The sequence below is a fragment of the Panicum hallii genome, chromosome 8, assembly GCF_002211085.1.
Source record: "Panicum hallii strain FIL2 chromosome 8, PHallii_v3.1, whole genome shotgun sequence".
Taxonomy (NCBI): Eukaryota; Viridiplantae; Streptophyta; class Magnoliopsida; order Poales; family Poaceae; genus Panicum; species Panicum hallii.
The window spans coordinates 36302674-36317564 of NC_038049.1; the positions used below are offsets into that span (position 1 = coordinate 36302674).

The window sequence follows — 14891 nt, forward strand, 5'->3', positions numbered from 1 at the left end:
ACAGGATCAAATAAGGTTACCTCACACGAAGGTGAGTCCATAGATACAGTTACCATCATATTTTACATCATAAGGAATTACATACAAGAGTTTCTTAAAGCAGTACGAAGTTCCAAATTTAGAGAAAACATTACAAACTGTTAAAGCTTATGGTTTTTAGCAGCGGAAAACATACGCGATGATTTACAACACATCGTCAAGACGGATGTCATGCTAAGCCCGGGCACGACATCACTCGGCATCATCAGCATTGGCCGGGGATGGATCCCATTCTACGGACCAACCATCTGGAAGAGCACAGGGCCAAGGCAGGGGAAGAGTAGGGTCCTCAAAGACTTTACCTGAAAAACATGTAACTAGCAAGACTGAGTATACTAATACTCAGCAAGGCTTACCCGTTCATGGTATACATAGCCATGTAACTAGACTTATGAAGGCTTTTAGCTTTGGGTAGAGTCTTCAGCTGAAAAGCATCGAAGAGTAGATCCTTAATGTCAACTTTTAGCTTTCAAGTTCTAGTTGAATATCCATTCTAGGTAAGCACCTAAATCTATGCAAGCATGGTATAATCTTTGATCAATCATCATGTTTGATAATAATACGATTGCTCTTGTTACCCAATGTGGTAAAGGGATCAAGCAGTCTCAATCTGCGTGAGAAGCGGACGATTCTGAATCGAATTCAACCTTGCAAGGTAAACCTAACACACATGCTTGGAACACCAAAGGGTCATTCCGAAGCAACCGTTTGCCTTTCATTCCGACTCGTGGACAGGTCCACCACAAGCGACTGCAGGACCATACGCACTTCCAAAGTGCAGGACATACGTCTGTAGCGCGACTACAAAACCCGTATTCCTGGTTGCCCTTGCAACATGTATTCCCACACGTCGAACATAAGTAACCAGAAGAAGCAAGACGAGTGGTGGGAGGTATGTCCACTCCTCGGGCCGATTGGTTACTAGGCTTACCGCTTACCATATTTCGCGGCATGTGGTTAGTACTTTCAAACGCTTAACCCGCACTACCACACGCTGCGACCTTATCAAATTCAACAACACAGACGGAGCATCACCTCAACCATGATACCTTACAAAACTCCCGTCCATCATCCTTATAGTGATAACAGGAATGTAAGCATTAGAATTCCTATATCGCGTGAGTGACAGGAAATCACCCGACTTCTACCGGTCCTATTAGCAGAGCATCTATTCGATATGGACTCAGGCACAATACATAGGTTCCTAGGATTCAATGCATCTAGGGTTCCATTTCATTTCCTAGACTTAATGCAAGATATAATATATTGGTATAAGATTGCATAATGTAGTAATTTGAAATACTGGGTTATGCACCGGGGCTTGCCTTTACTGGTGGGGCTGAAGTCAGTAAAGTTAAGATCTTCTGAACTTTGGTTCAGGGCTTGAGATATCCCTTGGTGATGTTCCTTTGGTCCTCAGAAAAGTCCTTCGCAGATTCCTGGAAGATCTTGTAGGCACCGTTTGCGGAAGTAGTCGTATCTACATGCAATGCAACATTAGATTCAAAGTGTGCATAAGAAACTACCTTACTTTATAATAAAGTTGCAATTCAACACTTATTTAACATACTACTCACATAACAATCAAAAAGATCTAGACTAAACTTAGACAGAGCTTTAGGAGGACAACTAATTAGAATCGGCTACTTGTTGAAGATTACAACAGAGCCGATTGGAACAACAGGGGTTTAGCCGATTGATGAGTGCATCGGGTTCCTAGATGATTGATGAAAGCATCGATTACTTCAGCAGAGCGGTGATTCCTAAAGCAGTTGTGTCTTAACTGAGATGTGCTTAAGTGTTATTCTAGGTAACAAGGTGTGGTTGCATCGGCTCGATTACGTCAGCACAATAATTGAGTGACGTACAGCCGATTGGAGTGTGGTTGAGGGTATATGACCGATAGATATAGATAGCCGATCTCTCAGTCGATAAATCGGCTGATAGAAGTGTGTGGATAAAGATGGGAAAACTAAAGATTGATCGGCTCTATTTGACCGATATGGAGAGCAACTAAAATCGGCTTGGATCGGCCGATGGCAAGAACCCTAAGATTGTGTATACACCTTTGATACATCGACTATGTGCAGCCGATGGAGGACAGAAAAGAAAGAATTGTATCGGCAGTAGCCGATATTGGAAAGATAACAATCGTATCAGCTAACCAGCCGATGGTAGAAGCATATCAAAAGAAATGCATCGGCTGACAGCTGTTACATAAAAACATGATAGACTCTAAGGAAACAGATGCTTAGCGGCTGAGCTGATAGCCGACGCTGAAGCATAGCCATAGAGATGTATAAGCTAAGCAGTAGATACACACGAACTAACAAGGATCTTTATACGACAAGGAACTTAAGGAAACAGCAATCAAGACAAGGATAGAGTCTTGATGGCAAGGATATGAGCACTCGTGTGATAGGATTAACTAAATATCACACATCTATACTTGAGACATACATCCTATGGTTTACCTTTCAGCTACAACACATGCATATCACATAAGGTACGAACAAAGCATTCATTTCCTAATATTTAACCTAGACCACACATCAAGGACTTTCAACTCAAAATCACAACATACAACTTGTAGACTTTGACCTAGGGTTTCAAACAAATCTGATTTTGTACTTTTATGAACTCCTTACGAAAACCTATAAAATGTAGAAGTTCATTGATTTGAAATAAAGAAAGTTCTGGAAATTTTACAGAAAACACCCTAGAACTTTCTAAATCAAAGCAATTAAGTCCCTAGTCGGGGAAAAACACAGAACAGGAAGATAACCACGATATCCCGGCAAAAGGGGTCGCCGGTATTAGGAAGATTTAGTGAATCAGGGCAAACCTTGGGATAGCCTTGGTTGAGGAGAAGAACGGATGGAAAGTGAACTCCCGTGGCGAATAGGATCGGTGATAAGAAGTGCTCGACAGTGACGAGATTCCATGGGTGACGAAGAAGTTTGCCGGGAATTGTAGTTGGTGAAGGATAGCTGGAGAGGTATTCCTCGCGGTGATTCGTGGCGACGATAGTCGACTTTGCCACGGCGACGATGTCCTGGCGAAGGGATCCAAAGAGGCTCGATAATAGGGTTCACGAGCTTCCTCGAGGTGTCGTGGTCTTGCTCGGACGATCGGTGAAGAATAGGAGCTGCTAGATGTTGTGGACTTATGGGACGAGACGATAAAGCCGGATTGGTTCGCTATGCCGACTCCTCCGCGAACCTCAGGGTTTCCTTGCTCACGGCTAAGCCTCCTCTGTTTACACACGTGTGCCGCTGAACCACGGCCGGCACACCCGCGCAGCTACTCCTTCCAAATTCGCCGCGTTATAACTGCCACCTTTGCTTCGCCGCTTCTCCTTCCGGCTCACCTCGCCAAAAGCGTAGACGCATCACTATCTGTGGCCTCCGCCGCCCCACGCCGAGCACTCGACGTGGTCGAATCCTGGAAGGAAACCTTGGACGCCGTGCTGTTTGCACGCAAGCTATTGCTGAACCCGCCTCTGTTGCTCCTCTATTCTCTTGCGTGTGCTTCTGCCGTACGCATGTCCGCTCCTCGCTACTCCTCTTCCTCCTCATCTGCTGGACCCGCGTTCGCCTCGGCCTTGTCGCGCCGCACCTTCGCACCGTTGCTCTGCACACCGTCGCAACATCCGCCCGACAGCGTCCTACACCCTTGACGCCTCGCCCAGCAGCAGGACCCTCACGTTCTTCAGCACCGCGCGCATCGGCATTTCGTCGAACACCTGAGCTGCGTCCTCAATACGGCCATCGCGTTCCCGCATCTTGCGCAACACCTTTCCACCGCAACTCCTACTGCGCGTGCTGTCGCTCGGCACATCGCACTCCAGCACCGCCTGCTCGTGCCCATGGGCCCGCTCTGCTCCGGCCGCCCAACACCTGCCCACACCCCAACTCCCGCGCGCCACCGCGCGCACGCTCGCGCCACCCGCTCGGCGCCGCCTACGTTCCGCTCCTGCACCGCTCGCGAACCGCTCCAGTGCCCGCTCGCCGCGTGCTGCTTCATCTGCGCGCCCACATCACCAGCCTTCACTTCTGCCCGCGCCGCTCCCGAGCCGCCGCGCTGCCGCACGCGCCCAGCCCACATCGCCTGCTCCCGCTTCGCGCTGGCGCCACTCCGCTCACACGCCCGCGCTACCTGCGCACCTTGCCTCAGCTCCCGCGGCTCGCCTGCGCTGCGCCACCACGCCGCGCCTGAGCCACTCGCCCTCCTGCGCCCCGCGTGCCGCCAGCCCTGCGCCAGCCGCTCGCGCACGCCGCGCTGCGCCTGGATCCGCCCGCCTGAGCCGCTGCCTGGTCGAGCCCGAAGCCGCCTCGCCGGCCCGCGCCTGCCTCTGCGGCCGCCGCTCGGGGCCGCCCACCGCGGCTGCGCCCCCACGCGCCAGCGCCCGGCTTCCGCGCGCGCTCGCCCGCGCACGCCGTGCCGCCCTGCGCCCGCGCCCGCAGCCTCCTCGCTCTGGCGCCGCCCTGCCTCGGGCTCGCCTGCCGCTCGCCCAGCGCCGACCGAGCCAGCTCCGCCTGTTGCCGCAGCCCGGGGTTGAAGCGCCCAGGCGCCGCCGCCGCCTGTGTGCTGCCTGCTGAGGAAGGGAAACAAAGAGAGAGGAGATAAGGATGGAACTGCCGTCGGTGGGAAAGAAAAGATAGAGACGCCTGGGAGAAAAGAAACAGAGGTGAAGGATGAATAGATTTCCCCAAGGACTTATGCACAATTTCAGAAAACTGCAGGGACCTTTCTGTAAAGTAAAATTTTCCATCAATCCAAAATCCTAATGAAGAAATGCCCAAAATGAAAGTTGGAGAGTTTTTCAAACTCTACAACATTGCTTTAGGGCCCAAGTTCAAAAACTCAAAACTTATATTTTTACACGTGAATTTTTGAAGAAAAGTTGGATTTGAATTACTCTTGTCCCTAAAAGTGTAACTTTATAAAATTCAGGACCTAAATGCAAGCATTTATGACACGTCGTGATGACGGGATAGACTTGTCATAATGATTGGATAGACATGTCATGATGACTTGCATCTTTTACACTTTAGCCCTGAGTAACTTTTGAAAGTTACTTTTGTAAATCAAATACTTGCATAAAAGGACTTGTACTTTTATAAAATTACATAAACACCTTTATTTTTACCATTTTACCCAAAATTTTTACACACTCCAACATACACATTTCAAATGAAACTTTTGGATAAATAAATATATATTTTTACAAGACATTAAAATAAGAAAAACATATTTGCAAAACTACCCCTCACTTATTTTGAAATTACCTCCTATCCAAATACATTTTGCAAAAACAACCCTAGGTTTTTCTGTAATTACAAAAATACCCTTTTTACTTGCACTTTAAATTTTCAAAAACTTCACATAAACACACACAAGCTTTACAGTCACAAGCACATATTTCACACTAACAAAATATGTGTCTAACATTACAAGTACATGAACTGTCACAAATCGTATGTGCAATTTTTTGAGAGCTTTCCAGGAAAAAAAATTTACCTCAATCGGAGTTCCGAGCGAAAAGTTATGCCCATTTTAAGGAGCACCCTCCGAATTAGATTTTGCTGGTGGTTGAATCGGAATCGGATGCGAATTTGGTGGGGGAAACAAATGTGGAAACAATGGAAGCGAAAAAGGGAAAACATAACCAAACTAAATCACGAACTAAATTGGCAACAAAGACACGAACTAGGATACAAACTCAACACTATGGACTCTAAAACAGAACTATGCAAACGGCTAAACACGGTCGAGGAAGGAGATAAATTTTTTTTAGCTTTTCTGTGGACTCTAGGATGAAGGCAAAATAAATCTAATAAGGGTAAGATGAATCTAACAGTAAACCTGTCTCTAAATACCACTTGATGTAGACTAGGGTTCCCAATCTTCCGAAAGGTTCTGATAGCTCTCAATTTGGTGGAGTCGCTACAATTCGATCCGGCTTCCGGACAACACGTTCCAAACCGCGCAATCGCAGCACAACGTCTCCTCTGGTTATCGACCGGCAGTGCTCGGTTGACCTCGTCAAGACGGCTAATCCTTGCCTGTGAATCGAAGAACACAAGCAAGAACAAGGAAGAATGCAACCAATTTGCAGATGAATGATTAAACTCACAAGTTGGGGTCTCACAAACCGATGAACGGCGGCACTGTTTGATGACAGATTGAATCTAAGCAAAACCCAAACCCTAAAGTAGCGATAGCTACTGAATAAAAAGGAGTTAGAGGCATGCAAGTCCCCTGGACACAACCTTAACGGGCTCCAACATGATACACGGGCCAGCGGCCCGAAAGATAGTGACGAAGCAGCCTGACAGATTCTGGATGTCCACTTGTTTTGAAGATTCCCGTCGACTCAGAACGAATTTTGAGGTGGGACTGGTACCATTGGATGCCTTATGAAATTATGGTTCTAACCATATATAGAGCATCCAAATCCAAATCCATATGTGGCCTGAGCGTCCAATTTAAGGCAGACTGCTCCTGGACTCCGAGGTCGACTCGAAGTCGACTTGGATTGGGTCTCCAATTTGGCTTGCACTCCCTTGCTGTACCTCCACACCTCCGAGCCCTTCTCCATGCATCTTCTGGTGCTCTCCTTGGTTTCTAATCATAATATAATCATTAGGTAGCAATCTATTCTCAAAATTATAAGTTGAAGTGCTTAGGAATAAGCTCATCTCTAAATTCAATTGTCGTGCACGAGCTCTAGTGATTGGACCTTGAATGTCCAGTGGAGGAGTGTTGTGTGCATCCAAATGAGTGATGTTCTCATCATATCTCACTCAGCCGGTCGCCACTGCACTATCTCTCTAGGTTGCAGGAGGCCCTCATCTACTAACGCTTGAAGATCTGCCTCAGTGCACTTACTTTTTTCCATGAGTCGTCCGATGGAGCACGGCCATGGATTCTTTCCCTTACCCTTCGCTATGTTTTTCTTGTTACCCATCCTCGATGTCATGAGTTGCTTTACTCAAATACGCTCGGGGGCTAAGGAACGAGAGAGCGGAGTGGCGCACAGGGGCACGGGGGAGGTGGTGGCGCAGCTTCTAGACCTAGATCTAGAAATGGGGGTGGCGCTAGAATAGAGGAAGACGAAAGGCTCGAAGTAGTGAAAAGGCAGGTGAAAGCGTGGGTTAACCCTAAGCCACTGTATGGTTAAATAACCAGTGGAGGACCCGGTTTCACTTTGCGAAAGCTAAAGAGTTTTTCTCGGGATAAGATTTGTTTTGGGCAGTAATTTAAAATTTTTGTGGGGAAATTATTTGTTTAACCATTTTTCAGGGATGTCATCCCAAAAAAAAGATTTTCAAATTTCTAAGCTAATTTTCCTATCTTAACAATCAAATCAAACTCTTAGCTTATTCCACAACCCATGCCACGACCTTTTGAATCCTTTATTTTCAAACCTTGGGATTTGGATTCAAGGCTCGGAGCTGCGTGACATGTGTCATCAATGGCTTATTTTTCAAATTTTGGAAGATAAAGACCAGAAGACTAAAGACTAATTAGACCCTCAGCCCGATTCTTCAATTCAACATAAGGCTCGGGAGCTACTCCATATGGAGTGCGATTTTCATCGCACCCCATATAACACAAGACTACTCGGAGCATGAGCACCTCACAGCCTCGACGCAGCCAAGGAAATACTCAGAAGACACCATTAAGACGGAGTTTTGGAAGAACTCGAAGACGCCTTCAGAAGTACTCGAAAGCCTGCAGTACTCAGCTACGAAGAGCTTGGGGGCTTGTCAGACCCGGGGCCATGCGCACATAGCATGAATATTCTAGAATAAGGGATGGGATATATCCCATACCTTAGACCTGTTGTAAGCTACTTGGACACGAGTAGGACCAGTCGGAATAGAAGGAAACTATCGGAGCAGCACTCGGGTAGGACTCTGAGCTCGTATCTTGTTAGGATATGTGTATCCCTATGCCCCCAGACTATATAAGGGCGGGCAGTGACCCCCTCCAACACACAATCATCTAAGGCAATACAAACCACCACACAGGACGTAGGGTATTAGGCACCTTGTGGCCCAAACCTATCTAAATCTTTATGTTCCTTGAACCTTCGAGTTTCTGATCTCAGCGACACCTCACCTACAACTTACCACCTCGGGGATATCCCTCGGTGGGCTTAGCGGTAAAACACCGACACACTTGTTGATTTAGCTTTCGTGCTCGAGTTCTAGTGATCGATCCTTGTATATTCATATGAATGTGACCGAGTGTTGTCTTACTACATTCTAAAGGAGTGATGTCTTCATCAGTTAGGTCTCACATCCCATAACGGAGTCTATTTCTCTCTCTCTATATATATATATAACTTATAAATTTCTTGAAATGTAAAAAGTAATTACCACGGTAGTGTTAGTATCGACGGATCGGTTTCCTACCACTAAAAGTATTAAGAATAATACACATAAAGGCGAGGAGCCCTGCTGAACTGGAGTCCTGAATCAAATTGGCCAGTGCAACGGTTTACTCCCTCCGTCCTAATATAAATGTTGTTTTAGAATTTAAATTTTACCCACAAAGAGTGTTGTTTTAGCTTGTAGTAAGATCATCTAATTCAAGCAATATCAAATACCAAGAAAATATTGTATAGAAAAACACATAGAGTGAATCAAATACTTAGTAGATGTTACTTTTCTAGTTCCAATGCATATGTATTTATTGAGGATCCAGAAAAATAAATAAATAATACGATTTTCAATCACACTGTTAGAAGTAATTAGAGATAACAAGATCATTTCTTAGAATGAGTAATATGTCTGAAATTTTCTAAAACAATATACTTATTTTGGGATGGAAGGAGTATTTGCTGTAATCATCGAGGAAATCATGAGGCCATCAATAATTGAACTTGACTCCGTTAACTAGCAGCTGCAACATTTATTTTCAATCATAAATTTCCTTGTGTGTTGGAGTTTGGCAATCAATGGAACGTGACCATACATCTTGGCGTGCCCAAAGCACTCTTTGTTGTCTCGATCACATTCATATCGAGCCATCACGAGCAATAACTAAGCAGCATGTTACTGGTAGGTCCCTGCCGATGATCAGCTCCTAACTGATCTGGTGCTAGCAGGTTCTCTATGACCAACCAGAGTATCTCTCACCAGAACAATTACATATGTTCTTGTGCTGGAGAGGAACAACAAGTATCCAAATGAAGTGGGAATCAAGTGATGGAAGTACCCTAAGAGATCGATCGCACACCAAATGAGGGCTGCTTATAATAATAATAATAATAATTATTATTATTATTATTATTATTATTATTATTATTATTATTATTAGTTTAGAGTAATGTCTTTAAGGGTAGTACGGTACCTCTAGTTTATGTGTAGTTTCTTGATGTGATCCCGTATAGATATACCCCCTTCTGATATAATAATATATGCAGCATAAGGATGTGGATATGAGGCGCTCGAGCATATAGATAGTACCAATAGTGGTGCCCACACTAAGCAGGCTGCCCAGTCAATTACCTACCTAGCTAGTAGTCCTAAAGAATTCAAAAAATTATCTGCCAACCAAAATATTAGGACCACGACCAGCTCTAACTACCAGTACTTATCCGTAGTTACAACATAGATAGGTATACATGGTGGTGATGGATCCCCTTTAGTTGATGCAAGCTTTGAATCTCAGCTTGCTTCATACTTGATATTGAGTTAAATGGACAAACTAGTTTAAGCCTAAAGCATAAACTTAAGCTGATGGGAAATTGATAAAGTGACAATTCAGCTATACTTTAAGCTGATGCAGCAAGTCCTCTTACTGTGCGTCCTGCAGCTGCATGGGCCACCTCCATCGTCACTGTGGTGCTGGCCTCCTCCATTCGACCACACACGCCGCTGCCACTTCATTCTCTTCAGGCAAGTTCTCTCATTCCGTTCTCGAAACATATTGTGACATCTGAAGTTTCTATGTGTAACATTTGATGTGCACAATCCCGCACTTTAAAACCAAGTTGTGACTTATTCGGTCACCCTGAATAAATTGTGTGCTCGAGTAGAAAACATTTAGGTAAGTAAATCATTTGTTTCTCAGCTCATTAATAACAAGCCACAGGTCGAACAACCATATTGAAGAAACCCGCAACAACGTTGTTAATATATGGTAAATGTATCTTTCTGAAATTGCTAGAAAATATATCCGTATATTCCCACGGTTCAAGATCCGTACATTGTAAATACTATGTGATCGCAACCCTGCTAGCCTTTACTGTTGTTGTGCCATCATCGCGTGAGCTCACGACCTGGTCGAGAACCTAGCAGTGCTAGTGCCCTAGCCATGCCATCGCTAAGCCATGCGCGTGATGGGCCTGGAGCGAGCTAGAAAAGGATCTCATGGAGTCTAGACACAGTGGCACTGTTGAAGGGCAGGCGCGCAGGTCGCGGCTGATTTTTCTCTATGATAGGTTTTTTCAATATGGATTTATTTTTCTTTTCATATTCTAATTGTATCCTAGTCTCTTTATTAGATTACATTATAATGTTATTGTTCGGTTTTCATTATATATGCTTCGGGTCCATCCGTCGGTTATACGTATTGGACCAAACCAAAATTTCTGATGGAAACATTATGTGCTTTAGAAATTTATAGTAGCAAATATGCCAGTACGTTTCTACCAATAATTCTTTCTCATGGTAAATCACAGCTGCCCGCGCCTTTTCCCTTCTCATGTTGTTGGGCCTCCACCTAGCTTGCTTGCTATTTACAAGCTAGAGGAACATAGGACAACCTCGATTCCATATCTGAGGAGATTTCAATCCAACGTGAACTTCGTCTACTTTCAATTCCGCATCCGATGAGAAGTATAATGAACAAAAACCAGCGACGGACCAAGGAAACGGTCATTTCTTTAGAACTAGGTATAGATACTAGGAAATATGTCTATACGATGCTCTGGTCGAAGGCCCGTACAGATTGAGGCATATTTCTTTATGATTGGTTTTATTCGACAATGATTTTGTTCATGTTCTTACTGTATTCGAGTCCTTTTAGGTTACAAGATAGTGTTGCAATTCAGTCGGATCCACCCGTCGGTGATATATACATGCTGGACCAAACCAAAATTTCTGGTAGAAATGTTGCGTGCTATAGAAATAGGTAAAGATAAAGATGTCATCCTACAGTGATGCAGGTGGGTGATCCTACAGTGATGCAGGTGGGTGTTGTGACACGAACGTTAGCAGACTACAAACTTTGTCTATAAATTCAGCCCACCCCCATCGGTACTAAGCAGCAATATTATTGGCCACAGCAATGGCTTTCCCTTTTGCACAACTTGTGCTCCCCTCTGTTGTGTTACTGATTCCCTTGTACCTCTATATCAAGTCCAGGAGATCAAAGAATTCATTGTTCCCTGCGGACTGGCCCATTCTGGGCGTCCTCCCTTTCATTGCGGCCAACCGCCACTGCTTCCATGACACCATCACCTCCATCCTAGCCGCTACGAACCTCAACTTCAGGGCCTACGGCCCTCCAGGAACCAACATGAGGTTCTTCTTGACGTGTGACCCAGACAACGTCAGGCACATCTTCACCAAGAACTTTGCAAACTACCCCAAAGGTGACGAGTTCGCCTCCGTGTTTGGCCTTTTAGAAGGAACTATATTCACCGCCGACGGCGAGGCGTGGCGCCAGCAGCGCGCGAGGATCCATCACGTCCTGACGAGGCCACGTCTGTTGGGCTCCACGTCGCGCGGCTGCCGTGACAAGGTGGCGCGTGGGCTCATCCCGCTGTTGTCCCGCATGGCACTCGCGGGTACGCCGTTCGACATCGAGGACATGCTTGGGAGGCTTGTTTTCGACATGACTGTCATGCTTGTGTTCGGAGAGGACCCTTGCTGCTTATCCACCAGCAAGCCGCCGATGCCCGTCGCGACGGCCATGGACGCCCTCATGGAGGTGGCCTTCTTCCGTCACGCGGTGCCAACGCTGTGCTGGAAAGTGATGAGGCGCCTGAGAATTGGCCCGGAGAGAAGCGTTGATGCGGCAGAAGCAGTGCTACGGAGCTTCGTCGCGGGAGAGATCCGGAGGAGGATGGCCGCTGGCCAGCAAACCGACGGCGAGGTCGCCGCCGTGGACATCCTGTCCCACTACATCGATGACCCGGACTTCTTCGACGACGCCGGCCGGGAGCCCACTGACTTCCTGCTCAAGACGTTCATCAACTTCATGGTCGCGTTGCGTGATCCGGTGGGCGCGGCGCTGCCGTGGGTCCTGTACAACCTCGCCACGCATCCGCGAGTCGTGTCCGGTGTCCGTGAGGAACTGGTGCCCGTGGTCTCGCGGGCATCCTCGGCCGCGGGCATGGTGGTCTTTGAGCCGGAGGAGCTGAAAGATCTCGTCTACCTACGTGCGGCCTTGTTCGAGTCCTTGCGGCTGTTCCCGTCGGGCCCGATCGAGCGCAAGGCGGTCATCGCCGACGACGTGCTGCCCAGCGGCCACAAGGTTCACGCCGGCGAGACCGTCCTGGTCCCCGTGTACAGCATGGGGAGGATGGAGAGCGTGTGGGGCGGGGACTGCCGGGAGTACAGGCCTGAGAGGTGGCTCTCCGAGGACGGGGCCAGGCTGCGCTTCGTGCCGTCGTACAAGTTCTTGTCGTTCAACACGGGGCCCAGGTCTTGCCTTGGCAAGAACATAGCAATGGCGCAGATGATGTCCGTCGCTGCGGCAGTGGCGTGGAACTTCGACGTGGAGGTGGCGGAGGGGCACGCCGTGGAGCAGAAGCTTTCGGTTGTTCTGCAGATGAAGAACGGGCTCATGGTGAAGGTTAAGAAGACAGGGGAATGTGTATGAGCAGGTAGCATTAGCTAGGCTGGATGTGTATGAATCATGTTATGTACCACCGGGGCACAACATATTTGACTCAATTTGACCAGTCAATGTGGTATCTCATAATCCAGAGCTTGTTTCTACTGTAACAATAGCTGGCATGGATGGTCTGCGAGGTATTCATGCTGGTGGATAATACTTGGGGAACTTATTATTACTACTGCCTCATTTTATAAGCTATTATCTTCGTCCCAAAATATAACAACTTTTAGACTTGGTCAGAATTAAATAATTTCATATTTGATCAATAATATCTTTAAAAATAATTACTTTTAAATAGAAAATATTACACGTTATTACAATAGTTGGTTTCATTATGAATAAACTAATAATACTTTTATGTTATCAATCCATATAATTTTTTTATCCGGTTTGACTTGAATAAAATATAAAATAGCTATATTCTGGGATGGAGGTAGTATCAGCCTAGCAAGGATGACGTATCCATTCTGACATTAATTTTAATAGCACAGATGAGCTTGTCGGTAATTGTTTCTCTTATTGCCCCAATGATTTTATTGCGCTCGATTGCCATATGGATCCAACATAAGAGATCAAAAGGCATTCTGATCTATATAGTTTGACACATAAGTACAAAGTGTGATAATAGCAAATAATGTTGTTTGCTTGGCTTGAAAATATATAACCCATCCTTGTCTTGATGTGTGTTACACAGCACATAGTTTTCTTGGCGTGAGATGACAAGTTCTTTTCCTGAGCAAGACTGATTGGACCCATCCACACACAGCCTGTTCGAATTTGTGCACGAACTTTTTTTTGATGGTGTTTGTGCACGAATTGCTCTCCGAACAGTCATCATCTCACTCACCACATTGATCAACTATTTAAACATGTAAACGTCTTCAAATAAAAAATAACTATTCGTCGAAACCTAACAATTTTGATATAGAACTTGTCTCTATCTAAGTTTATATGATAAAGTCACAAATATTCAAACCAAGCTAAATTTCAAATTACAAATGATGTCGGCTAAAAGTTATTGCGTGATAACAAGCAAGCATTGGATGCGGCACAAAGAACTGTATAAAAATAATTTTAAAGAAAAATATAGCATTAGTTTACAAAATACGTAAGAAAACTAAAGAAATAAAAAATTACAAAAATATGTAATATTTTTAAATAATAATTTTCATCAGAAATTTATCAAATAACTAAGAGATTTTCTCAATCTAATTTAACACAATCCCCAAGTCCTTATGTTAGTACTTCCGATACAGGAGTACTCGCTGTCCCCTCCCCCAATTGGAGTACAAAATCAGACGAGAAGATAGATCCTAATCTGTAGCAGGGTAGCGGCAAACAGGAGTGAGATGATCACTGGAGCCAGAACGGGTCATTTGGCTGTTTTGTCAGAGTGCCATATACTAATGGCACAATCTATACCAAAGACAGCAACTGAATACAAAACTGAAACCTCGAGTCATGCTAACAAGCCAGCCGTTTTCAAGTCAGCAAGCCATCGCAGTGCAGCTACAGTTTCTGCACGGTTCGCCTCAAACACAAACACACCCAATAGGATCAGAAACAAATGGCATACGCAAGGCACTTGCAATAGTATTACTAATTAATATTACAGTCAAGAACGAATTTCGTTTTGCAAATGGATAAAGATCTGCACTGGAACTACTGACAAGTTCTGTTCCAGGAGGCAGAAACACAAGCTTAAATAAACAAGAGAAATAGGAACAGATTGACAAGCTTAAGATGGGCACTACGGCTCAGAAGAAACCACTGCAGTCACATTCAGAAGCCTCCAAGCACAGCACCAGATTTTTGTGAAGGGCATCGGCAACCTGCCAATGCAAGAGCACTTATGTAAGACTTTGTCAAAATTAAAACACAACAGGGCCAATATAAAAACATCATACATGCATGATAGGGGTGTAAAGAATGAACATGGACAATTTACTGACCGTGCACATGACCAGAAGAGCATAATCTGCAGAACA

The 14891-nt window shown here is 45.4% G+C and overlaps 1 protein-coding gene across 1 annotated transcript; it reads left to right on the top strand.

Annotated features, from left to right (window-relative positions):
- Positions 1–11346: 11346 nt before the first annotated feature.
- On the top strand, positions 11347–13006 carry LOC112903747 (noroxomaritidine synthase-like). Its single transcript, XM_025972964.1, has one exon. The coding sequence runs from the start codon at positions 11347–11349 to the stop codon at positions 12883–12885; it is 1539 nt and encodes a 512-aa protein (XP_025828749.1). The 3' UTR covers positions 12886–13006.
- The last annotated feature ends 1885 nt before the right edge of the window (positions 13007–14891 follow it).

Coding starts and splice junctions, on each gene's coding strand:
- LOC112903747 (XM_025972964.1), top strand. CDS start 11,347: ATGGCTTTCCCTTTTGCACAACTTGTGCTCCCCTCTGTTGTGTTACTG.